Source organism: Mauremys mutica, chromosome 6, assembly GCF_020497125.1.
Source record: "Mauremys mutica isolate MM-2020 ecotype Southern chromosome 6, ASM2049712v1, whole genome shotgun sequence".
In the NCBI taxonomy this organism is placed as follows: domain Eukaryota; kingdom Metazoa; phylum Chordata; order Testudines; family Geoemydidae; genus Mauremys; species Mauremys mutica.
Genome location: NC_059077.1, coordinates 74135766 through 74162921, shown reverse-complemented (window position 1 = coordinate 74162921; position 27156 = coordinate 74135766). Strand labels below are relative to the sequence as shown.

The following is a 27156-nucleotide window of genomic DNA, read 5'->3' as shown; positions in this document are numbered from 1 at the left end:
TAAAAATTTGGTAAGACTGATTACTCTTTATGGACCAATAGCTTTCAAGATTCAGCTTATACTTACTTTAGGAGGTGGTTCTACATTTTTACATTCCAATAATACAACTCAAACATCTTTAGAGGTAATGCTCCTGGGCTGAAAACTTGTATACCACATTCAGATAGATGCTAGTCAAATCCCTAAATTAAGTATTATGAAAATTTTGGGGGGGAAATTGCACAATGCCTATTTGGCTGAGTGTTTTTAATATCCTGCTGTTATGAGCACCCAAATCACAAAATTAACAAACGAACACAAGAGGTATGACTCCATCTTCATTTCCTCTACCCCTTATTGTTTTAAAAAAATAAGAACCTCACATCAGGTTGGTGTAAAGCTTAATGGCAGCTTGTAATGAACCACTTACAAATAAATAAAAATCTGCACCAGCAACATTCCTACTATGTATCTGACTGTATTGTCTGTCCAACTTTGATTGCAAGCTCTTTATGGCAGGCAGTGAATTATCCTTTCTTATGACAGTACTAGGACACTATTGGTGTACAACAAATAATGTAAAAATTCAGCCCTGGCTCTTGAGATAAAGTTAGAAAACATTGCATATTATACCCATTTAAACAACCCAATGAACTTCCAGAACTAAAGGAAAAAAATCAAAATATCATAGTAAGTGCCTGATCCCATATACATGGGAGAGTAAAATTACTCACGTGAGTAGTTCCATTATATTTAATAAAACTACTCACTAGTAAAGTTGCTGACATACATGTTTGCAAGATTGGGACCGAATGCATTAAAAGCCAGTTTCTTAATAGAAATTTATTTATCACATATATTTACTCAGGACACTTTTCTACCTTTTATGTATTGAAGTCCACCTTCCACTTCCTAAAATTAAGATGTGGAAAGTATATTAATACATATTAAAACAACTTCAAGAAGAATGATACAGGAAACTTATTTGTACAGTTTTTTGTCAGAAAACAGAAAGAAGTTCTTCTGTGTTTTTAGCAGATGCCTGATAGTTGTGCCTTTGTATTTTTTCCAGGACGCCATTTTCCCAGACGTGCAAAGCATATGCTTGTGGTAGAAGCAAAGTTTGATGGTGAACAGCTAGCTACGGATCCTGTGGATCATGCAGACCAGCCAGAGTTTGCCACCGAATTGGCTTGGGAGCTTGATAGGAAAGCACTTCACCAGCACAGGTTACATTATAAAACTGGCAATTTTGTCATTATTTTTATCTTTACAGCCAATGAAAGCTGTGTGTTTGGCTTCTAAAAATTTTAATGACAGTAGTACCAAGGTAGATTTGATTTAAATCACTAGTCAGGAAGACTCGATTAATCATGCATTTCTATATTAAAGTGCATTCTTCTTGGTTGTTACAACTTTAATACATATTCTTCAGAACTCAGCTAGATGTAGGTTTCATTTTTAGAAGGTACACACTATACATTTTTAAAGTGACTTATTTTGAAAACTTTTCAGATTAGTTTTACAGCTATATCAGAAAATGAATAATTGTTTGGTTATTTCATTTACCAAAGGTAATTGAAGCAGATAGTTTACCTCCCGATGACTTCATAAATATCTCCAACTCAACATGTTAATCATTAATATTTGGAGGATTTTCTTGCCATGCTGTATTAGGAGGAGAACATCACCAGACAGACATTTAAATTGTTTTATTTAACTAAAACAACAACGTTATGTATTCTGGATTTTTTTCTTCAACAGCAAACATAATATTTTAACAAAATAAGCATTTGAATTTAGTTAAACATTCAAGTTTTTTAAGATCAGGTTTGTTTTTGTTAAAATTATTTTAAACTAAAATAGTTAAATGAAATATTTAAAAAAACCACAAAAATTAATGACTGTGTCAGTCAGGTCAACATGAGAAACTTAAAATATTGGTTTCTGCAGTTAACTCCGTCGTCTTCACCTTCATTTTCCTTTTTTTCATAATCTGGAAAAGAAAAACAAGCTTTCCTGCGTTTTCAGGTCCCAAACGATTTCTCAATTTGGAATGAATTAGTCCAAAGGAAGAAAATATTCTTTCTACATTGGCAGAAGAAGCTACTGCTGTTAAAGTGAGATTATCACTTCAACAGTCTTTGAATCTAAGTGCTTAAGTGATTTGTAATCCCTATTCCATGCTGAGATATATTATAACTCAAAGATATCTTATCTAAAACTATCTTTAGATAGGTTTTTTTCCCCACAAAAAGCATTTTCTAAAAAAAAAAATTTAAATAAAATACTAGGTTTTTTATTTTTATTTTTTAAAAATCAATGATTTTTATCCACCCTGAGTAGTATAGTCTGCTATGTATAATTACAGTATATATTGAAAGTTTTCCACCATGGCATTGCTGCTACAGCACAAATAAGTGGTAGTGTGAGTGACATTGAAGGAGTCTAAAACTCATACATGAGTTTTAATTAAAAAAAAAAAAAAATTTATAGCAGAAGAGCATTACGCTACAATACATACGGTATACACTAGAATATATTACTAGAAAACGTAATCCTACACCACATTAAATGCAAAAAAACTCTATTACAGTTCTGAGTTATGGTTTCTGCAGCAACGTCACTTAGCCTACTTAAGCATATATAATATCATATGTGGCATAAATTTTATGCCTTAACGCTCAATGTAACAGACTCATCACACTTAGCTACTATGCATTTTCAGTAGTGGTACCACCATCATCAGAGAAATTTTTTCACACTTGCCATTGACAAGTGCATGAGCATCTCTGCCCAAATATATTGATAATGCACAAACCACTAGGGGGCATTTTCTGTGCAGCTGTAGCCATCTTTATTTTGATGGTTGTATATGGGGGGGAGGGGAAAATAATTTCAAATGTTTTGAGGCCACTGTTTTTAATGATGTAGTTAAACTTACATTCTGAAGACATACTTGAAAATAACCAAAGGACGTAATCAAGTATTTATCTCAACAGTCTGTTTTACGTATTTATACCTTTTTAACCACTGAATTAACACTGAGGTGAAATTCCAATTGTAATGAGTGGTGCTGCTTATTTTGTGTGTCAGTTTAATACTATACATCCAACTGTTAGCTTAAGATTTAAAAATAAGAAGTGATGAATGTTACATGTCTGAGAGTAGAATCTGAACCCGCCTCTTTCTGGTGAGGAACAGGTTCATATAATACTACTATATATTTTCCATGATCGCTTGTGCTTTAGGAGGGTCTCGTGAACTAACTTCTTTTAAGTGGGTTTATCTACTCCTTATCATTTATAAAAGTGTTGTACTGTTAAACTTCTACAATCTATTCAGTTTGTACCATAACTTGATGTAAACCAGTTAAAAAGTTGCTATATTTTCACATTTATTTTATACTGTCATCCTTCCGTGCTGTGGCATTTTTTGTCAGTTAAGTCTGATTACAGGGATTGTTGGCACAAATTGGAGTTCATTGTGGTATTCTTCCAGGCTACAGCGTACACCTATCAAACTCCAGTGTTTTGCTTTGGATCCTGTATCTTCAACTAAAGAGAATATAGGCTATATTGTACTCGATTTAAGAGCTGCTCAAGAAAAGAAACAGGTATGATTTGTTATGAAGAGATGTTAATAACTGACAGTTTGACAGTACTACATTTTCCATTTTTGTAGGTACTGAAGTAGTTCTTAAAAGGAAAATCCTATTTGAAGGAATGTTGACTCATCAGAGCATGATGAGGTTCAAAATCTTTTCAAAAAAGATTTTAATAGCATGTGTGAAGACGAAATACAAATATTTTGTATACATTTTATTAACATAATGAAATGTAAAATGCATCTGACCCTTAAATTGGTCATTGGAGATTACTGTGATATGGCCAAGTTAAACATGTGTGAAGTTTCTTTTGCCTTACTGAATTTTAAAGATTTTGAGAATTGCAATATTAAATTTCATATGAAATACAAATATATCAATAATTCTCTGTAAGCTGTGTCTAATAATCAGACTAGTATTGAATTTTTATTTTTTGTCTGTGATTGAGTAGTTGGTTCTTATTTGATGAAACAACCAAATTTCCATTCTTAAAAAAATAAAAAGCCCTCGGATCATGACAATGAAATAATAGTACATGGAAAAACACTCAAAGAATGATTAAAATGACTGAGAGCTGAATCTGTTTAGTTTATCAAAATCATGATTGAGAGGTGACTTGATTACAATGTTTAAGTACCTTTCCCAGGGAGAAAATACTGAGTACTAGAGGACAAATGTGCAACAAGCTGAAGCCAGTAAGTTTTAACTAGAAATAAGGTAGACAAGGTGGGTGATGCGGCCTTATGGCTGAGGGGTGAAAACATTATCTTTTGTTGGCTATTTCTGTTGCTGAGAGAGACAGCTTTAGGGTTGCCTTGAAGAAGATCTCTGTAAAAGCATGTCTCTCTCAGCAACAGAAGTTGATCCAACAAAAGATGTTATGTCACCCACCTGGTCTCTCTCTACTATCCTGGGACCAATACAATAACACTGACAGAATAAGTACATTTTTAACAGTGTGAAACTGGAACAAACTACCAAGAGAAGTAGCAGATTTTCCATCTCTTGATATCTTCAAATCAGTCCTGGATGCATTTTTGGAAATTATGCTTTAGCCAAATGTAAAATATAGTGCTCAATACAATGAAATTTTAATGCCTGTGATAAACAGGTCGTCAGGTTAGATGATCTAATGGTCCTTACTGGCCTTAAACTCTGTGTATAAACTACACCATGGCTGGTCATATGATAGCCTGGATTCCCTAGAGCCATAGGTTCCCATTTTAGCGGGGTTGAGAGAGCTTGCGTTCCATACAGTTTTACCATGTGAGGAGGGTCTGTCAGATGAGATCTTAGAAAAACAAGATTTTTCTCTATTCTGATTAAAGATTCTATGGTGGTTTTAGTCTATCTTGTTGACTATGCCCAGGCACTGGAAGGAATATGTGCAGTTTTTTTCCTCTAGGAGTCTAGCCTAAAATATGGCCAGCTAATATAGCTTCAGATATGTCAGTCTGTGTCTTGATTCAGTTTTTCAGTTATGTTAAGCTAATTGGATTAAAAAAACACACCCTCTTTGTGTATCAAGACCGGGCTTATCAGTCTCACAAAACACCTGTGAGTTAGGGTGCAATCTATTATACAGATAGGTAAACTGATATACAAAGAGAGGTAATGAGTTGCACAAGGTTATGAAGGGAATTAGGGCAAAACTGGGAATAGACTTCGCTCCCTCTGCTACAGTCATTAAGCCACAGTTTAGCCTACCTTAGAAGAGAAAAAGAGGGACAGAGATAGAAAAATGTTAAAAAGGAAAAAATAAAGCAAAAGGCTGGTGTTTGGCAGTTTTTACGGAGCTATTTTTTTAGGTGAATGGCAGGCACTTTTGAGTAAACCTTGCTCAGGGATGCCTGGGATGGGGCATGTGCAAAAACGGCAGTTTACCCCCCCAGCCCCCGCTTAAGAGGGCTCCCAAACCTGTGGAAGTGAGCACCTAGTATTGATCTGGCACACAGGGTCACAGTGCCACTTTGATTTGGCCCAGCCACTCCTCTGTGATGATGGAAAGGTCATTGGGCCAAATTTGAGTGAGCAGTGATCCCATGTGCCAGGTCACTGCCTGGAGCAGGGAACCATGCCCAGTCTTGCGGGACAGGAGGCGCCTCTGCAGGGTGAGTGTGGGGCAAGCTCGCTCTCTGCCTCCTCTTCTCCCTGCCACCCTCTCCCAGGTCTCAGGTGAGGAGGGAGAGGTTCAGTTTCAGATGTTGCCATGGGGTCCCATAAACCTCTCTGATCTTGCTGTAATTTTTTATTTTTGCTCCATCTTAGCCTTTGGAAGTGCATGGGAAGCAGCCTATCAAGGCATTGTTGTTAGACATCTAGACTGTTAGGCAGAAAGGTTTGGTCCACATCAATCTACCGAAGAAATTTGATATAACAAAACCAAAGCTATTACGGTAGAACGTGACAGAGAATCAGTCTGATATATTGAAAATAAACACTGAAGCACATCTTAACTCTCCTACAGCCTAACTGCCAAAAGATGTATTTAATCCTGTAACCACATTATATGCCTTTGCCATTCTCTACGTTCTTATTTTTGGAACATACTTTATTTATTTATTAATTCTGCAGGCACCAAAATGGTATCCTTTGCTCAGCAACAAATATACTAAATTTAAATCTGAGATACAGATAAGTATAGTGTTGGAAACTGATACAAAAGCACCGGTGGATGGCTTTAAAGCAAAAGAAGCACCTCCGAGAGAAGGGAAAGGTTAGTAGCATAATCCAAATTTAATTACATTTTATTCAGAAAAGTTTTGTTTCATGTCCCTGAAGAACATAAAGTTTATTGCAAATCATTGTTTTGGGACACAAGTGCATTTTTATATAAAATATTTACAACCTATTACAGTGCATATAGTACATATCAATGTAATGCAAGTGCAAGGGTTATTTTATAATGGCTTTCCAATCATATCAGGATCCAGTAAAGTGTCTGTACTTGTTTGTTTATTTTAATAGGATGGTTGTGAGGTTTGTGTCATTTAACAACAAACAAGCTGTTTATTTCCTTGACAGAATGTAGTTTTGATAGTTTGTACTTAAGATCATCAAGTATTGAAATCAAGTAGTCCAGAAAGGAGGCAGTAGAGAACATGAGTAAGAGTTGATCAGGGCATGCAGGAAAATAAAATACAGATACAGGGATGGATTTTAAAGCAGAAGGGGCAAAATTTTATTAATGTTTAGTTTAAGATGGGAGAGAGCTGGTGCTCTCCTGCTCCAAAATGAGTGAGACACACAGATCCCTTGGCAAAGGATCCTCTTTCTTTGTAAATATTTCTTGCACCAGATCTGAAACACTACCAATTTATCTATAGAGAGTAACATGTAATGTAACTCCAAATGCTTGTAATTTGTCAAGAGTCCATAATCACTGTGAAATGTGTATGGGTAATTGTAAGGGTCCGGTGTAGGGGGCTCGGCCCTCTCAGGAGCGGCCGGGAGCCAAGCCGCGTCACTACACGGCCTAAATCCGCAAGTCAGTCTCCGAAGGTCCAGGGGCTCAGACCCTCAGGCAGGGGCTGAGCAAAAAACAAACAGTGTCAGTAATTTAAGCCCCAGCCCTCAGTCAGGGCGGGGCAGCAAACAGCATTTCTTTGCTCAGGTCCTGGGAGCAGGAGCTGAGCAAACAATAGGTGAGTCCAGACTTCTGGGTCCGAGCTCTGGTATGAGGGGGAGACTGCCACCCGTGCGGGGAGGGGTGGCAGGGGGGGACACAGGCCCACCCACTCCACTGTGTCCCAGCCCGGGGCCCTAACAGCAGCAGTTAGTCTGCTGCTGTGTCGGTGGGGTCCTGCCCGCAACACACCGACATCGGCTCGCAATCTGCAGTAGCCAGACGGGTCAGCTATCCCCGGGCTACTTCCCATCTCCCCCTCCATGGGTACCTGCTCGTCGCTGGTGTCCGCAGCGGGGTCCCACACCATGGGCTCCTCGTCATGCTGAGAGTCAGCTAGCTCGGGCTGCTCCTCAAGACGCGGGTCGGGGTTACGCTCGGGTAGCTCCTCGGAGTACCGGGCCCGGGGAAGGCTCGGCCAGTCCTCTTCGGGGTATCGAGCTCGGGGAAGGCTCGGCCAGTCCACCTCAGGGTACCGGGCTCGCGGAAGGCTCGGTCCAGCAGGAGCTCGGTCAGGAGCGTCTGTCCTCTCCGGCCGCCGGGCTGCAACTGAGCGCTGGGGCCGGGCCTTTATACTTCCTGTCCCGCCCCTTGACTTCCGGGGGGCGGGGACAGGCGGTGGTGGCTCCGCCCACTGGGGGGGGTGGCTGTTCTGGCTCCTCCCTCTCAGGAGCGGCCGGGAGCCAAGCCGCCTCACTACAGTAATGTTTAAGGAATAATGTACTGAAAGTATGCTTGATAGACTTGGAGTAGAAATTTATCACAAGGAGACAGTGTCTTGGTGATGACCCATATGGGCAAGGGGGAGTTGTCACTCTGCCTTGATTGGCCAGTGATGCAGTAGAAAGGCTAGGTTGTTTAGCCCTGCATAATACAAAGGCTATATCTACAATACACTGCTTTTAGTGACACGGCAGGGTCACCACAGCCGTACCATTAAAAGTAGCGCAGTGTAGCTGCTGTTTGTCGGCTCTCCTGCCGACAAAAAACTTCTTCCCACAATTAGCGGTGTTCAGGTTGTTGGCAGGAGAGCACTCCTGCCAACAATGCGCTGTTCACACTGGCACTTGTTGCAGCAAAATGTTTGCCTTTCAGGATTTTTTTTATTTTTGTTTTTTTTAACACCTCTGAAAGATAAAACTTTTGTCTTTCAATTGCCAGTGTAGACATAGTCTAATATCAGAGGGGTAGCCGTGTTAGTCTGGATCTGTAAAAGCAACAAAGAATCCTGTGGCACCTTATAGACTAACAGACGTTTTGCAGCATGAGCTTTCGTGGGTGAATACCCACTTCTTCAGATGCAAAGCTCTTCACCCACGAAAGCTCATGCTGCAAAACGTCTGTTAGTCTATAAGGTGCCACAGGATTCTTTGTTGCTTTGACATAGTCTAAGACTTTTGAATGGGAAACCAGCAGAGGCAACAAGAAGCAATCAAAACCACTAAGAGGTAAAAAAGAAACTTTACAGCTAGGCAGGGTTTCGTCCTATCTGTGAATAGAAACCACAACTCTTTTCAATATAATATAGTATGGGGAAAGGACACTCTGCATCCATTCACTGAGGAAACCCCTTATGAATGTTTGGATCCTGGTTCTAGAGAAACCAGCCAGTTCTGCAACAGACTGAATTTTGGCGGGAGGGGAAGAAAATCAACTTTCTTAGATATGAAAGGTAACTATTGATAAGTGTAGACCCAGGTTCATGCTTTCTTTTTTTTTTAATTGTAACAGTTTGTTTTCACCACTTTTTATTATTTCTAGTTCAATCTTTATTGTTTTTGAAAACTACTTTTGTTTTATTATGTGGGAGAAAAACAAGTTCTCTGAGTTTGAAGCAACAAGCTAGAGGCAGCTTTATTTTCGAGCAATTGCAAATGCATGGGAGAATTCTCTTGGGCAGGGTTCCCCTCCCGAGGCAGGTCTCCATTAGGTAAACAATTAGGCAAGCTCTTATACCTTTCATTACATACAATAATGAGCAACAAATGTATTTTGTTATACATTTTCTTTCTGATATCTCACTTTTCTCATTAATTTCTGCCACAGTCTATGTTCCATTCTTAGCTAACACAATTCAAAACCGTATCTCTTACATTCTGTTCTCATTCGCTTTCTACTCGCCTAGCCCTTCAAGTCTCGCGTTATTAGAGTCCATGTCAGCCTGACTTTGGTAGCCTGACTCTTGCTCTATTCCTAGACACTGGGATCTCTATGTTCAAATTCCCTTTGTCCCTTTCTCCACTTCCAAGTGCTCACAAGCTCCTTGTGGTTTACAGGAGCAGTGGTTTAAGGTAAAACTGGGGTGCATGTTTGAGTGCAGAGGATCTGGGATTTCTGTAAGTACCCAGGGGCTGGATATCACAGAGGAATGATTCAGAGGGACTCAGGAATTGTTAATCTGTTGACACCTATTGTTAACCTGCAAGGCGAAGCTTGGTCTGGGTTATGCCAGCCCTAGCTTCGCCTTGCAGGTTAACAATAGGTGTCAACAGATTAACAATTCCTGAGTCCCTCTGAATCAAAGTGCTTGAGTAGCTGAAAGGATGGTGATGTTAGGGAGCTGACCCTCAGCTACCACAGGGAAGACTCCCTCTTCTGGAGGCAGGGGTAACAAGATGACTGTCAGTCCAGGGTGCCCTGAGAACTGTCACAACAAGACAGTTCAATGCTGTGTTAAATTTCATCATATTAAATAACCTGTAGTCAGGGTTGGCTCCCTTCAGCCTCACTCCTCTAAATTTTCACCCTTCCCTGGAAGGAGGAATGAGGGCATATGTGAAAGGTTTTCGAAGTTTGTGAAGACTCAAGGTCTTCCCTGTTTCCTGTAGACTAATAGGCACCACCAGGTATCTCCTAAGTCTCGAGTGGAGACAGACTAACTAGGTGAGGGAATGAGAGTGGTCAGGAGGAGCCAGGAACAGGGAGGTGATGGGGCAGAGACAGGGATAATTTGGAGGAGACAGAGCAGAAGGAATCATGCTTAGCCTGGGAATGGGCATGTGAGTTGGTGTCTGCTAGAGCACACTCCCCTCCAGAGCCTGGGATTCCCAAGTCACCCGAGTCTCTTAGTTCCTCTACTGTCAGCAAATGCCTGGGAAACCCACTGGTAAAATGTTCTGGCCCACATAGAAGATGCCAGTCTGATACTGCTACTAGTTATGTTGTTAGGTCAAGCAATCATTGTCTGTGTGATGGATCTAAAAGTTCCAACTCTGCTGGTGGCCCAGGTGGATATCAGTCTGATGCTCCATGATGTAATTTTGGGGAGGGAGGGTTTCAGTTGTGTGTGTGTGTTTGTTTTGATGATGATTTTTTTTATTTAAGAACAGATGAAATACACATCTGGAGATGTAGAAGGACATAACCATATAAATTCAATTATCTTCTCTTAAAGTGCCTGCTCTGCTTTCTGGGCTAGATCTTAAAAATATTGTAGCAGTCCTGAATGAGGAAGAAGGCTATCATCAAATTGGACCAGCAGAATATTGCAGAGAATACTTTGTTTTGTCTGTGACTATAGCATTTGCCACACAGTTGGAACAGGTAATGATTATTATTCACCTTTAAGACTATTATGCCAATAAAACGTTTATAGTATGTGAAAAAGTAATGGTTTGGCTATTGTTTTCCCATTTCCTGTATTCTGGTACAAGACTTGTCTTTTAAATCTTTATCATCTTCTGGTGAAAGAATAGTATTCATTTTGGGCTAGATTTAAAGTTGTATTTTGAAAAATTATGCATTACTTTACTTTATACTTGGTAAGAATAATTTTATTATGTGGACAGTGTAAGATTTATGATGTCAAACCATTCATTTATTGTCTTCAGCATTTGGGTTTGTTAGTGGTGAGATAGGTACATTAAAAGTACATTGTCATCACTTAGCAACCTTAACTGATTTCTAAAATAGTGGTTTTTGGGTTTTTTTATTTGGAACTTGCCAAGTTGTTTGGATTTTTAAAAAAAATTCTTTGTGTAAATTAAATTTAGAATTACAAGCAATCAGATCAACTTAATCATGGAACTGTAGTTGCAAGTTTAAATGTGGAGAACTTCTATCTAATACAATGTTACACACTTACTTAGCTGAAGCTTGAAAACTTTTGGTCCTTCATCTTCAAAAATACAGATCTCTGCCACTTGAGGTTAAGGAAGCTCGGTTTCCTATAGAAATACCCTAGGTCATCCAAGTTCTTTCTAAGATGCAACCAGCCCAGAAAATACAACATGCTCTCTCTCACACAGTAATTGGGCTCAAAACTATCCAAACAATAACTTTAATTAAATACAACCTATTTCTTCAAATATAGACATAAATAAATTTAGAGAGATTTAACGAATGGAAAAGGTGGAGTGTTCACAACAAGCTGCTTTTTGAATTACAAGGACACAAATAATTGTTAAACATAAGTAATACTTTCAAATCAGTGTAGTGTTTAAATGATCTGTAACTCAAGTTATTTGAACTTTCTTCATATCTTACAGAAATATTCTTCTTTTCCTTGAGTAAATTTGGCAATTTTCCATGCCAAAATCATAGGGAAACAAAATTAGAGCTTTATAATGAAACTGGTTGGAATCATAGGACCAGATTTTGCTACTTTTACATTGAGTATCTTGTTTGAAAATGGTATTCTTATACTTATAAGAAGCACACGGGATCTTTTTCAGGGGAAAAGGCAACACACTGCATTTATTGAAGATACAACAATTAGCATATGCATTCAGTCTCACACACATACGCACTGTCCCACCAGTCGATAGTATAGTTACCAGTCCAGAGTCCGGAGCAACCTAGTGGCCAGCTAGGTTGATCACGGGCAGGGAGGAGCCAGTTACTGTCAGTCACAACATGATGCTCCAGGGAAGTCTTGGGAGGACAAACCCAAAACTTAATGGCAAAGCATCCTGTTTATATAGTGATCTTCCTTCATTGGGACCAATGAGTTTTGCACCGTCATGTTGTAATCAATTGCCGTTTGATAAGTGCTTGTTTTCTTAAGTTGTTCATCTTCTTTATTTTATTTCTTCATTAGTCTCTTGGGGAATTACCCCATGCTGGTTTTGATCACAGCTATCTTGTCCCGGTAGATAGGTGCTTGCCTCATCTTTAGAGTCATCAATCTGCCCTCCTTTGACATCTCAATAAGGGCATGTTGCAATCTTCTGGCGCTTTTGTCTGTCCTCCTTAGAACATCTGCTCCGGTGATGGCCTTCACACTTGTCTTCTAACACATACGTTCCTCATTCACACACAAAACAGGATTGATTTACAGAGAACATTTGAATAAGAACATCAAATTGCAATGCAGGAGAAAATAATCATTGCATTCTTTTACTTATTTCAAAATGCTAATTTTAAACCTACAACAAAGCGGTGACAGTAAAGGTCTATTACTGCCTTGAAATCAGCTTCAGACACAAGATTCTGGCAGATGCATCTTTACCAATGGCACACGAGGCCATTCCTTTCTGCTTTCAGAAAGGGTGGCTGGCAGAATATGGTCAAAGCATATCACACATCAATACATTTAATACATGCTACATTATTATTCTTTCTTTCATTCTAAATTATACAAAATACAACTATAAAATCCTAGTATGATCTAGTTGCTGGGGCACTGAAATGGGAATCAGGTAACCTGGGTTCTATTTCCATCTCTACCATTGACTTTGGGCAAGTCATTACACGTCTGTCTCTGTGACCTCCCTTTGTTTGTTTCCAAAGTGCAGAGAATCTAGACTCTTACTATGTGTTTGTACTGTTCCTATTGTGTTGGGGCCCTGATTTCAGTTGAGTCCTCTAGGCACTAATGTGTAATCCAAATTAGGGCTGTCAAGCGCTTAATTGTTCTGTTTAAAAAAAAAAAAGAGAATACCATTTATTTAAATATTTTGGGACGTTTTCTACGTTTTCAAATATACTAATTTTCAATTATAACACAGAATATGAAGTGTACAATGTTCACTTTATATTTAATTTTGATTACAAATATTTGCACTGTAAAAAAAAGCATTTTTCAATTCAGCTAATACAAGTACTGTAGTGCAATCTCTTTATCGCAAAAGTTGAACTTACAAATGTAGAATTGTGTGTTTTTAAAAAACAAACAAAACAAAAAACAAACCTGCATTCAAAACTAAAACAATGTTGAACTTTAGAGCCTACAAATCCACTCAGTCCTATTTCTTGTTCAACCAATTGCTTAGACAAACAAGTTTGTTTACATTTACAGGAGATAATACTGCCGCCTTCTTATTTACAATGTCACCAGAAAGTGAGGTGTTTGCACGGCACTATTGTAGCCAGCATCGCAAGATATTTACGTGCCAGATGCGCTAAAGATTCATATGTCCTTTCATGCTTCAACTACCATTACAGAAGACACGCATCCATACTGATGACTGGTGGTTCTCAATAACAGTCCAAAGCAGTGCAGACCAACGCATGTTCATTTTCATCATCTGAGTCAGATGCCACCAGCAGAAAGCTGATTTTTCTTTTTTTGGTAGTTTGGGTTCTGTAGTTTCCGCATCTGAGGGTTGCTCTTTTAAGACTTCTGAAAGCATGCTTCACACCTCATCCTTCTCAAATATTGGAAGGCACTTCAGATTCTTAAACCTTGCGTTGAGTGCTGTAGTTATCTTTCACATTAGTACCTTCTTTACATTGTCAAATCTGCTATGAAAGTGTTCTTAAAATGAACGTGTGCTGAATCATCATCCAAGACTCTGCTATATATTTCATGTTATAGTAATGTGGGTAAAATAGAGCCGGAGATACACAATTCTACCCCAAGGAGTTCAGTCACAAATTTAATTAAAGCATTTTTTTTAACAAGCATCATCAGCATGGAAACATGACCTCTGGAATGCTGGCCGAAGCTTGAAGGGACATATGAATCTTTAGCGCATCTAGCACGTAAATGCCTTGCAATGTCAGCTACAAAAGTCCCATGCGAACTCCTGTTCTCACTTTCTGGTGATGCTGTAAATAAGAAAAAGGCAGCATTATCTCCTGTAAATGTAAATAAACTTGTTGGTCTTAGCGATTGACTGAACGAGAAGTAGGACTGAGTGGAGTTGTCATTTTTCATTGTTTTATTTTTGAGTGCACTTATGTAACAAAAAAATCTACATTTGTAAGTTGTACTTTCATGGTAAAGAGACTGCATTACAGTACTTGTATGAGGTGAACGGAAAAATACTGTTTCTTTTTACAATGCAAATATTTGTAATAAAAATAATATAAAGTGAGCACTGTACACTTTGTATTCTGTATTTAAATCAATATATTTGAAAATGTAGAAAAATATCCAAAAATATTTAATAAATTTCAATTGGTATTCTGTTGTTTAACAGTGTGATTACAAATATGTTTAATCGTGATTAATTTTTTTGAGCTAATCGCATGAGTTAACTGTGATTAATCGACAGCCCTAATACAAATTAAAGCTACCCCACAAGTAGTCCCACTGAAGTCTTTCGGATTGCATCTGAAGTAAAGTGTCACTCAGTGTGAGGAAAAGTGGCAGAATCTGGCCATTAATATGGAAAGACTGACTGTCCATGAATACAGATGTTTTAAAACATTCTTGCAATCTGGGTTTAGGTTAGTCTGGTCTTCTGGAGTTTGGGACAGTTTTTTTTGCTACAGTATTTATAACTCTAAGCAGATGCTCGAAGGCAGCTGTAATTATTTGTTTGTAAAAATAAATAAATTGATTTTTCTTCCCCACACTTAGCTAATTCCTAGTACAATGAAACTTCCAGAACGACAGCCTGAGTTTTTCTTTTACTATTCGTTACTGGGAAATGATGTAACAAATGAACCCTTCAATGATTTAATCAATCCAAACTTTGAGCCAGAGAGAGCATCAGTTCGAATACGCAGTACTGTTGAAGTCCTTCAGGTTTATTTTTCTGCACAGCCAAAAATACAGGTAAATAGTTTCTTCACACCTATGGTAACCTACATTAAGTAAAATTCAATTCAGATCTAAACTTGCCAGTCTAGAACTTTAATGCAGTAGACTTCAAAATCAATATTATTATATTGTTGGCTAATCTTTTATCTTGTCATCTTTTGAGCTTATTTGGTAATATTTATAAACCCCTCTTAGAGCTTGATTATGCTCCTGTTAAAGTCAATGGAAAAATTCCCAAATGGGAGTAGGAGTGGGCCCTAAGTGAGACAGTTGATGAGCAAGTCATATGGCAAACATAACACATTTTGTCCTTTTTTTGTTTTTATAGAGGGTTTTTTTCCTGTTGTACCTTTTCTCTACTGAACTGTACAGTTCTAGACTTCCCCTAGTAGTTCACAAAGTCTTTATTCTTAGGATGATACTTGAAATATGTGGATGCATACAGATACATAACTTACCTTTTTCCCTTTGCATATGGTTATGTCTATGCTACGCAGCTTTTAGCAACACAGCTGTGCTGCTACAGCCATGCCTCTAAAAGGCGCACACTGTAGCCGCTGTTTGTTTGGTTCTCCTGCCTACAAAAAATTTCCACCTCCAATGAGCAGTGTTAGTGTTGTCAGCAGGAGTGCATTCCTGCTGACAAAGCACTATTCACACTGGCACTTGCCATCGGCAAACCTTTTGTCTTTCGGGGGTGTGTGTGTTTTGTGTCATTCAGAGGTGGTGTTAAAAAAAAAACAAGTTTTGTCTTTCACTTGCTACTGTAGACATAGCCTACCTCACTGTGGTGTAGATAATTGTGTATCTTGTCTATATACTACAGTGCCTGCTCTGAGAGACTCCTTACCCAGATTGATACAGAGATTTTAGGATCTATTTACACCACTCCAGCCCCTTTATTCAGTGTAAAGAGACTGGAGAGGGGCTGGATCTCACTCCTCATCTTTTTTTCATTTCTTTTTAGAAAGAGGTTCAGTTTCAGATATTGGCAGTGGGAGATGTAAATGCATATATCAAAATTATTTTCTGAGCACTTCTTTTTACAATAGATCCATCTTTGCTGTGGGGACCAGTCTCTTGGAAGCACTGAAATACCACTAACTGGCTTGCTGAAGAAAGGAAATGTGGAGATTGATCAGCACCCTGTGGCAGTTGAAGGGGCATTCAACCTTGTTCCACCAAATAGAGCCAAGCAAAAATTGCCACCATTGGCCTTAGATATGGCTCCTACTGTTGGGGTATCAGTAACCCTACAAAAGGAAGGCTTAAATACCCAGGTACAATCCACTCATTTAGATTGTGGTTCAGCTGCTGTTCTAAAAGATCAAAAATAAGTTTGATTTTGTTGAATCAGATTTTACACTTTAAATCATGAAAAGAAAAGCCTGAAAGAACAAGCTACAGTGTATTTGTTACTCTATTTTTACAGCTCTGTCTCTGTTTATCCATGCCATAAGAGTAATCTAAAATTCTGTAAATATAGTAAAGAATTTTTCACTGCTATGATTAATAAGAAAATTGTATTATTTTGTTCAGTCATTGATCCACTTAGACCTTCAGACTGAGCCAGAACACTCGCAGAAAAGAGTTTTGTCTCCCACATGGGATAAAACAAGGAGCCCAGAGCAAAGATCTCACAGTGCTCCTTCTGCCCCACTTCAGAATGGCCATTCTCCTCCCACAAAAGATGAAGCAACAGAGAGCGAAGTAGAAAGTCTTCAATATGACAGGGGCACAAAACTAAACAAAAAAGGTAGGTGATTTATGCCTATCAATATTCATAATTATAAACCAATTATTCTTAAATGTTTTCATAGCGCAACCCACAGATTACCTTCTGGATTTATCCTCTCCCATTTGTGATCATATCCTTGTGGCAAATAAGAATCACTTATGTGGAAAAAATATTTGAGTAGTTAATGTATTCTAGTTGCCTTTTTAATGTGTGTTGGCAGCTGAAAATAAGTAGAAGAGCCAGCCCCATGTAACCATTGCACTGTAGACCACCAGTGGTCCATGGACAGCAATTTGACCAGCAGTGCCACAAATATCTAAAGACCTCTCTCTGAATTTGGGAATTGGTGGGTTAGAGATTTTAGATAAAAAATCTTAAAGATACTTTCTTTAATTTGTAGGTGAAAAGGTTTGACATGAAAAAATACATTAAATGGGGAAGGAGAGGAGGAGCGTAGGATATTTAACCCTGAAGTTAAACTTCTTTAAGGAACTGGGAAACAGCTCCTCAACAATGGTCTATGCGAATCTATTTTTTGTAAGAATAGCTGCCTATTTTAATGATTTGTAGTGCATCAACTTCATGAAACCTAGAAGTGATACATTCTTAAGAGAAAAGGAAAACTATTTACAGATTAACATTAAATATTTAAATGTACAATAGAACTTCACTAATTTTCTGTTTGCTAATCCACAAATGTTTTTCTCAAAACCCAAATCTTTCCCATTTCTCATCAGAGATTTAATAGAAGAGGGATTAGATTTAATTAATTTTACTAAATATTAACCATTATGGAAGCCCCAGTCTTGGTTCCTTGGCTAAGGTTGAGTTGAATTTTTCTACTGTGTGGAGGGAGTGGGAAGAAGGGAAAAAAAAACTTTTTAAAATCAGTTTTCTTGTAATCAGTAACTACAATCAGTATTGTGCACCAATCATAACTGTGGTTCTTGCATCCAGTCATTGCAAAGTAGAGTGAAGGTGGATTGGGTGCTTTAATTGTGCATTTATATACTTGAATATATCTAGATTTCTTTTCAGTTAATCTTAACTCTGAAATACCTGGGTTTGCAATGCTTGTTTTTGTGGTAATTCAACATCTCTACAATTTATTTTTACTCTTAAATTACTGATGTGTACTCATCCTTAACTCTGGTTTTACATATTTTTTTATCAGGGAATCAACTAGAATGCAGTGAGTTACGTTACTAAATAAAATAACTTAAACTACTTCTGACAAAAGAGATGGGGGAAAAAACAGTATAATTTTAATATGTACTGTTCTTGATTTTTGTTTTCTCACTCATTAACTCGCATCACTTTTCCCCAGTGCCTGATGCAAAATAGTAAGACCTTATTGTACAAAACAATATGAACAGTTTGCTTTTATACATATACTAAAGCTGGCTGGAATTCTTTGGAATTTGAAACTTGGACAAAAATGGAACAATGTTCATGACCTTTTTTTGACCAGTTCAGTGAGTAAATACTTTCCCAATTGTAGGCCACTCAGTGTCTGAGAACACATCTATGACTATAAATGCACATTTAATTTGTCTGTAGGTTACCTGGACAATACCAAGTACCACAACCATAAAGCATTTTTGATCTTGCCCAAACATTCAATGATAGCATAAAAACATAGACAAAGGAGACCCAACAAAGGTGTAGGTGGGTTTTTTGGGTGGGGTGGTCGAAGGGGGATATTTGTATTTAATAAAATAAAAATCAAAGAACAAAGCCCAGAAGAGACACTGACACTATCTGTTGAACATTATTCAAGAGTTTTCAAAGAGGCATATTAGTCAAGCAATTTGGTTGGCTAAACATCCCAAGCCAGTGGAATCAACAAGAACTCAGTTTATTTGCTAAATGCACTTCTTGTTACTCAGCTTTCTGGGAATGGGCCTATACCATACTACAGGCGTAAACTCTGGGTCTCAATCCTGCTCCCTTTATTCAGGCAATAGCCGTTTAATCATTAATAGAGTTTCTCTAAGAAAAGTCAGCAGGATTAGGCCCTTAATCTGAAACATGACAGGGATAAAAATCACAAGCATGGGAGTTAATCTGTAGATTACGAGGGAAACGCAGAGTTGTATTTGCTGTTTTTTTTTCTTTTAAATAGACATTTTTGCAAGTGTGGAAGTAGTTATTCCTAAGTCATTTCACAATTATCTTTCAGAGCTGGTGGTTGAATCTTGCAAAGAAGTTAACAACCAAGAGTCTGAAGAGCTAGCAGTTTTCAAATCTCAGAGCAAAGCAAAGTCGCCTTTACAGTCAGAGCTGCAAAATTCATGTAATGCTCACTAATATTCAGTCATAGAAAACTCTAATCAGTGCAACTCTGTTTAAAAACAGAAAATAGACGTATTTGTTTCCATATACCCCTGAAAATTTGTCAACCTTATTGCTTAGATTCATTTTTTTAAATTGCTACAGATTTGTAATGCTTGTGATGAACTCTGTTTCCTGTCCAGTCATTTTGGCTACATAATGCAATTAATGAATCTTTTCAATAAAGGGTAAAATACTACATTTTAAACTGCCCTCAAACTGTTTTCCATGAATCCCTCTATATATTGAATAGCATCCTTTGAAAGCCATCATATTTAGCTTTCTCCTGTACCTTTCTTATATTGTTACTGTTAATGCTACAAAACACCAGCCAGCAGAAGATAGATGAGTTCTTATTTATTTTACCTCTTTATTAGCATGAGACCTATCTTCAAAAATATGACAAATAGCACCAGGTTTGAAAGACCAAAAGCAGAAGAACCAGTGTTTAAGGATATGCTGTAGTAACTAATTAAAATTAGTTTCAATAATAAAAGATAATCCTGTCCCTATTTTAGATTGTAAAATAGGTTGAGGAGTGAATAAACATATCTTTTGAGATTTGAAGAAGCTATGCCTTGGTAGCCTCATTCATCAAACCCACAACTTGACCTGCTGTCAGCTCCCTGGAGGAGTATTTGGGAAGGTAGGGTGTAGATAGTAGGGCACTGGACTGGAATTTAGGAGGCCTAGCTGGCCAGCTGATTGTGTGTCTTGCCCAAGATCAATCTTTCTGTGCCTCAGTTTCTCCACCAGTAAAATGGAGATAAAACTTCTTTGAAGTGCTTTGAGATCTGAGGATGAAAAGTTCTAAATAAGAGAGAGGCATTATTACTTAATCTAAGCACTTTCATTCCACACCCAGGACAAGCCTGGGAGTTTGCTTCTTTCCAAGCAAAGGATCTATCAGACTATTTGTCTGATACTTCATGCCTTCAAGGAAAGCTTTTAGAATCTGTGTCCAACCATTTTCCTTGGTAATTTGCATGTGGCTAACGTGTTGTTTTATTGCACATACTTTCTAAACTCTTTAATGGGTGTTTTTTTTACACGGTTTGATGCTTCCTAAAATCTCAGCGTCAGGTTCTAAAATTAGTGCCGAAAGACCCTCTGTTTACCCATTTTGTCAAATTGAATATACTTACCAGTGCTATATAAGTAATGAGTGCCCATTTTAAAGTGGATGGTAAAGTAGCCTCCCCTTCGATATTCCTTCTCATACACACTGTAAAGCTATGACCATATGGGATTTTCTTTCCAAATGGTTTCCTCTACTTGAAAAGTGGTAACTTAAAAATTTGAAATGCCATTTCTCACGTCTAATGTAACACAGATTGCAGTGTGTTTCAGAGTGGCAACTTGTCTATTTCCATTTAAAGTGCCAGGCATGTCGTGTCTTATCCAAAATAATAATATTTATTTATATATAACTATATGCAAAACACCTTGTATTTATATTTTCAGCCTTGAATGCTCTGGCACCTGTTTCCCAGTCCCACCCTGGAGCTGCGTCCAGTGCTGAGTCTACTTCGGGACAAAAAATTGCAGTTCCAGCAGCATCATATCATTTTTGCTTTTCAATAGATTTACGGAGTATTCACAATCTCGAGGTTGGGTTTCCAGTCAATTGCATTTTAAGGTATGATATATTTCAGCTGATGACCTTACTGTGAAAAAGGGTATTGGGTTTGGTTTTATTTTTTGTCCTCCTCCCGCCCCCAATTAAAAAAAAAAAAAAAAAAAAAGGAAAACTACACACGGTTTGGAATATTGGTAGCACAAGCAACCCGGTGCCTTCTCAAGTAGCTACCTTTCAGTAGTGGGCAAAACACTTTGAAATGTTAGGTTTGCTCATCACAAATGAAAGTTGAGAGAGTTCTAGTAATGTATAAAACTTAGTACAGATGCCCTCCTGGTTATGCAAATCCACACTTATGGAAAAAGTTCCATAAGCTAGAAATAGGAGTGTGGGTTGTGTTTTTTTTTTGTTTTTTTTTTTTTGCGTAATGGTCAGGTATACGTTTCCGACTTACGCAAAATTCGAGTTACACAAGGCATTCTGGAACGGAACACTTGCATAAGTCGGGGAGCATCTGTACTTATTTATATTGGATTTTCCTATTGTGCCTATCACTTGAAAATTTCAGACCATGTGATACAGACTGTCACTCAGCCCTAAGAGAAGACAGGAAGATTGTTTTGTTTGTTTGTCACAATTCATTTTTAGGCTCAAGTGGGATCTTCTGGATTGTAAGGGAACACACCTTCCCACCTAATTGCTAAGTGGAAGAACAAATAGAGAAAATGCACTCCAGAACAACAGAGCTCAGAGTCAAATTGTCATCATGCATCACATGAGCATTTTGTTTTAGTAGTTAAGACAAAGAATATTTTTTTCCTATTTAGTATATTCCAAAATAATTGTGCTGATGCCAGAGATGATTTTTTCTTCAAAGTCCTAAAAAGCAGACAAATATTCTAACTAACAAGTTAATATGCATCTTCAGTTAAATTTTCAGTGAAGGTCTAAACTAACTTTTTCAACAGCAGTATTTACATACACAACCAAAGAAAGTTGGACTTTTAGCAGCAGCAGGAACTTAAGCAGCTTTTTCAAATACAGATCTGGAATGGAGTAGAAACCTAAATTTCTTGTTGGTTTGTGGGGTTTTGTTTGTTAAAGGCTTATTGTTTTCAGGATTTGAATGTAATTGTTTGTAGCTAATATTCAATTTAAATACTTATTGATCTCTGCAATCTAAATCCGATATGAAGATTCCTTTCTCCCACACTCTTACAGAAACTAGATGTGTGCTACAGAAGGCTAAAATGTTAAATATAACTTTCATAGTCCTGAAGATTAGTAATAGCTATAAAGGGTGTTTGTGTTCAGGTGATAATGAACTTTGACTCTGATTCTGCGTTGTTAACATAATTGGGAGCTGTTGAACATCAAGGGCCAAATTCTGATGTTGGATATGCTTGTACAACTGACATTGCACATGCATATTTCAAAAGTAGAATTTGGTCCTGAGCTACTAGGGTCATCAACTGATGACGATTTTCCTTGACTTTCTTGCCTACAAGACTACGACTTGAGTTAAATTTGCATTTTCTTTTTTCTCATTAGATACTCATATCCATTTTTTGGTAGTGCGGCACCTATTATAACAAACCCTCCTGTAGAAGTGAGAAAAAACATGGAAGTTTTTCTACCCCAGTCCTATTGTGCATTTGATTTTGCAACTATGCCTCATCAGCTACAAGACACCTTCTTCAGGTAGCACTTGTATTTTTAATCTTATTACATGAAGCATTATTTAACTGTTTTTAATGTATAAAAATTTGTAAATCCTACACTTTTTAATTTAGTGTCTTAAAATAATTTAAGTTGTGTAAAAGAGAAATCCAGCAGTTAACCAAGAATACTTAAGATATTTTTCTTGCCCTTTGAGGCTGTCTAGTCTAGCATGTAAAGGTCAGATTGTGCAAATGTTACTCATATTCGTGAACATTTACTTAAACAGGAAATGTGGTGATATCAATTGGAGCATCTGTGTGGGTAAATTCTTATCAAAGTAAGGGTTACATGATGTAGCCTGAAAAAAACAGTTCTGCTTTCGCAGAATCATAGTAAGTTTTCTAAGGGTATGTCTACGCTACCCACTGGATCGGCGGGCAGCGATCAATCCAGTGGGGGCCAATTTATCGCGTCTAGTCTAGACGTGATAAATTGACTCCTCGAGCACTCTCCCATTGATTCCTGTACTTCTCCACCGTGAGAGGCGCAAGTGGAATCAATGGGGGAGCAGCAGCAGCCAACTCAATGCTGTGAAGACACCACGGTAAGTTGATCTAAGTACGTCAACTTCAGCTACGTTATTCATGTAGCTGAAGTTGCGTAACTTAGATCGATTTTTCTCCTCCCCCTTGCCCCTCCCCCCCAGTGTAGACCAGGCCTAGGTGTGCAACCTATTCTAGCTGACTTGGAGTCTGGCAATCAAACCAGCCATAACCTGTGAAACATAGTTGCTGTAAAGATTAGAAAAATGAAATTGTAGTGGAATGTTTCCCCACTACATTGCTCCCTTTTTGTAGGCATGTAAGTAGGGTGGAGAATATCTTTCACACATACTCCCACCCTAAAGCCTAAAACACAGTGGTATTTTGGAAAGAAGGGTAGAGGAGAGAGGTTTTGTAGATACAGTAAATAAATCATAGATTGGCATTTTCAGAAATGGAAAAGGCCTATAAGATCATCCAGCCCATCACCATGTCAGTGCAGGATTGTTCTCTGTATACAAACTGGAACAGGGTAGTGATCTAGCCAAAGTGACGGAATGCACGAGAAGATGCAGAGTTGTCTGTCAGTCTTTCTCCTGTGGGAATCAAGGGTATGTTTATGCTGTGGTAAGAATGAGCTAGATTGATTTGGGAAGTTATTTCTGTAAGTTTATTTCTTGCTTTTCCATGTAGGTGAATGTCGTCTTCTGTCTGGCCTATTGATACTACTAAAATACTCTTCTGTATTTCAGGTTACCACTGCTGGTTGAATTGTGGCACAAAGATAAAATGACTAAAGACATACTTCTGGGAGTTGCCAGGCTGCAGCTTTCAAATGTTTTGGGCTTGGAAAAAACCCGATTCTTGGGTACTAATGGTGAACAATGTTGGCGTCAGACCTTTAGTGAAACAGTTGGTGTTATGGCAGCACAAGGGTAAAACCTTTTTTAAAAAAAAAATATATATACACACCTCTACCCCAATATAACGCGGTCCTCGGGAGACAAAAAATCTCACTGCGTTATAGGTGAGACCGCATTATATCAAACTTGCTTTGACACCCCCCTCCGCCCCATTCCTTATTCCCTGACCGTTCCCTCCAGAGACCCCCATCCCTAATCACCCCCAGGACCCCACCCCCTCTATCCCCTGACTGCTCCGACCCCTATTCCCCCCGCCCCCGACAGGCACTCACTGGCAGCGGCGGGAAGTGGAGCAGCCCGGCACCAGTCCGCGGCGCTCCACTTCCTGCTGTCGGTGAGTGCGGGGAGGTTGGGGAAAGGATGCTCACCTGCGGCGGGAAGCGGCGCGCCCGCTCCACTTTCCTTGCCCCGGCCCCAGCCATGTTACTGCGGGGCGGCTGGGGAAAGGTCCTGCACTCACCTGCAGCGGGAAGTGGAGCGCCATGGAGGGGAGCGCCACGGAGGGGGCTGGGCTGCTCTGCTTCTGCTGCTGCTGGTGAGTGCGAGGGGGATCCCTTCCCCCAAGTCCCCTCCCCCGAGCTGCACGGCTGGGAATGGGGTGAGGGAAGCAGAGCGGGCTGCTCCTGGCCCCCCGCTAATCCCCCGGGCCATTCTGGCACTGCAGGCCCCCCAAAAGTGCCCTCCTACAGCTTCTGCCCTCTAGACCCTGGGGGGGAGCCCCTGACTGTCCCCGAGACCCTCTGCCCCTTATCAAACCCCTCAGCCCCAGCCTGGCCCGGCACCCTTAACATGTTGCTCAGAGCAGCGTGTCAGAACTTTACCGCATTGTATGCGAACCCGCCTTATATCGGGTCGCGTTATATCCGGGTAGAGGTGTAGTTTGCATAATAGCATGTCTTACCTTTTAATTTTATTTGTTTAATGTTTTCTCCTGATAAAAGAATCCCTTAGTCCCTCTATTTGACCCTTATCCTACTTTGAAAATCTTTTACTCTTAACTTTCATTTGAAGCATTGGGTCAGATGCTTGAAAGGGATAGAACTTTACATTCATAGAATTTTATGAATAGCTGTAATACATACAGTCGTGGTATTTGGGGTTGATTTTTTTTCCCCATGTTTTAACAACTTTACAGAATTTCTGTATAGAAAAATGTACCTATCATAACTTTGAATTTATGTTCAAAGTGCTGTAGAAACTTAACTTATTGCTGAAATTTCTGATTAAAATTTGAAAATAGGTAAGAAATGTTATTTGACAGTCCAACGAAATATTCAGTTGAGCTGCTCTTTGAAGGGATACTGTCATACTTGTAGGTCAGATTTGGCCCAAACTTATATTTTTGTAAAAGCAAGATTTCACAAAACTGATTGGAAAGCCAATATAAATATTTCTTGTAATTTGTAGTTAAATAAACATTCCCTTCTGGAACTGTACAAATGATAGTCCTGGAGTATGAGAAACTGAAATTTGTATTGACTGACTTTCATTTTCCAATTTAAGAAATTCAAAGGTAATCAGAACAAGTAGTGAAAAGTAAATTTAGATTTTTTAAAAAATCTTATTTTAATAATCTGAAGTGGTGTTAGTAACATGTAAGGACCTTTTTATTTTTCAAAATATTTTAGGACACTGTCCTTATTAATATCTGTAGACTATAAATATATTGAGAATCATGGACAATTTCTCAGTATTGCATTAAGTCAAATTTTTCTTTTGCCTGGGAAGCAGGCAGTTGGACAACAGTAACTTCAGGGACCATTAAGAGAGTGACAGAGCTGAAAATTCCCACTAATTATTTGTTTGGACAAGTTATGTTGTTGTGGCTTTTACCTCCTGGAAATAACGTAGCCTATAACCAGTTTTAGTTTTTTCAGATCCAGCTGTAAACACGACTGCACCCTCATTCCTCCTTCCATGCAAGTTATTAGGTCTGGGTCTGTTCTTAGCTGACAAAATGTAGGCTTAATTGTTGTTGGCTTTTTTCTCCTTCCATACTTTTTGTTTGTTTTTTTTTGTTAAATTAGGATAAATACATCTTGTATTGCTCTCCATTTTGGAACATATTATTCTTTTAAAACTTTCCAGCTTGAGGCTGCCCAAAATGAATATCACTTCCTTAGTATGAAACTTCAGAATTAGTATTATCAAAGCTTACAAACCTTTATATGTTTTGTAATCTTGGGTGACTACAGAGAAGGAGTAGTAAAGTAAAACCCATTCATTAAGGCCTTCATTCAGGAAAACACTTAAGCCTATGCTTAACTTCAAATATGTGCTTAAATCCCATTGACTTCAATGCAAGTTAGCTATATGCTTGAGTGCTTTCCTGAATCAGAGTGCAAGACGTTTCATTTAGGTGTCCTGAATCAGTATTGTGATCTATAAGAAACTGAGCAGGAGTTTGTTGGACAATGTACTTCAGAGGACTTTCTAATAGTACAATAACTTGTTAATAGAAATTCTTAGATTTAGGGGCCTCAACCTTTACACATTACGAAAAGTCCCGGTGAAATCAATGGGACTACACATGAAATGAAATCCTGCCCCATTGAAACCAATGGGAGTTTTTCCATTAACTTCAATAAGGCAAAGATTTTACCCCTAGTTTGTAAATGTAACCATATGTGTAGCTCTTTGCAGGATCATGGTCTAAATTATTACTTCCTTTATAGAATCAAATGGACTTTTTCCCAAGAGGTGAAAATCTCTGTTCAAAATGAAACACATGGCAGTATTGCACAAAACTTAATTACCAATAGATGGCACTTTCAAAAATATAATTAGCATGTGTTTTTATTGTGGCAGTGACTTTTAGTTTCATTCTCGTTTGACATAACATTTAGTACTATAGTGAATACTTTGATTTGATCATGTTCAAAGAGACAATTTACCTTAACATCTCATCTCTTTATGTAAACTGCATACATTTAATATAACCTAGAAAAATATAAATATTTTGGATACTGTTTTCAGAAAATCAGAAGTTTAGACAGTTCTGAGAAATTAATATAATCTTGCATACTCCACTCTCAAATTTAGTTAACTTCTTCCCTTGGAAAATAGAATATAACATAGGTGTAGTTTGACTTTTATATTTGGGGGGGGGAGGGGACAGCTCAAGTCAGGTCAATGGGGCCACGCATGGGGGGCGAGGGGGAATTCTGTGCCTGCCCAAGGCTTGCAGTTTGCCGGGGAGGAGGGAGGGAAGGGAAAGGGGCAACATGCCCCCTGCTC

The 27156-nt window shown here is 38.4% G+C and overlaps 1 protein-coding gene across 4 annotated transcripts in view; it reads left to right on the top strand.

The window, feature by feature from the left end:
• Positions 1-27156, top strand: part of CEP120 (centrosomal protein 120) — a 71668-nt gene that overhangs the window by 13572 nt on the left and 30940 nt on the right. For 3 of the 4 annotated variants that reach the window (XM_045021878.1, XM_045021879.1, XM_045021876.1), the window contains exons 2-12: positions 1052-1208; positions 3481-3595; positions 6161-6302; positions 10606-10754; positions 14959-15156; positions 16194-16421; positions 16681-16897; positions 19062-19175; positions 20678-20852; positions 22344-22493; positions 23749-23931. In XM_045021878.1, coding sequence (XP_044877813.1) covers positions 1081-1208; positions 3481-3595; positions 6161-6302; positions 10606-10754; positions 14959-15156; positions 16194-16421; positions 16681-16897; positions 19062-19175; positions 20678-20852; positions 22344-22493; positions 23749-23931 — 1799 coding nt within the window. In that variant the 5' untranslated portion in view covers positions 1052-1080. The remainder of the gene's footprint in view (positions 1-1051; positions 1209-3480; positions 3596-6160; positions 6303-10605; positions 10755-14958; positions 15157-16193; positions 16422-16680; positions 16898-19061; positions 19176-20677; positions 20853-22343; positions 22494-23748; positions 23932-27156) is intronic. The other variant, XM_045021877.1, reaches the window with a different exon arrangement.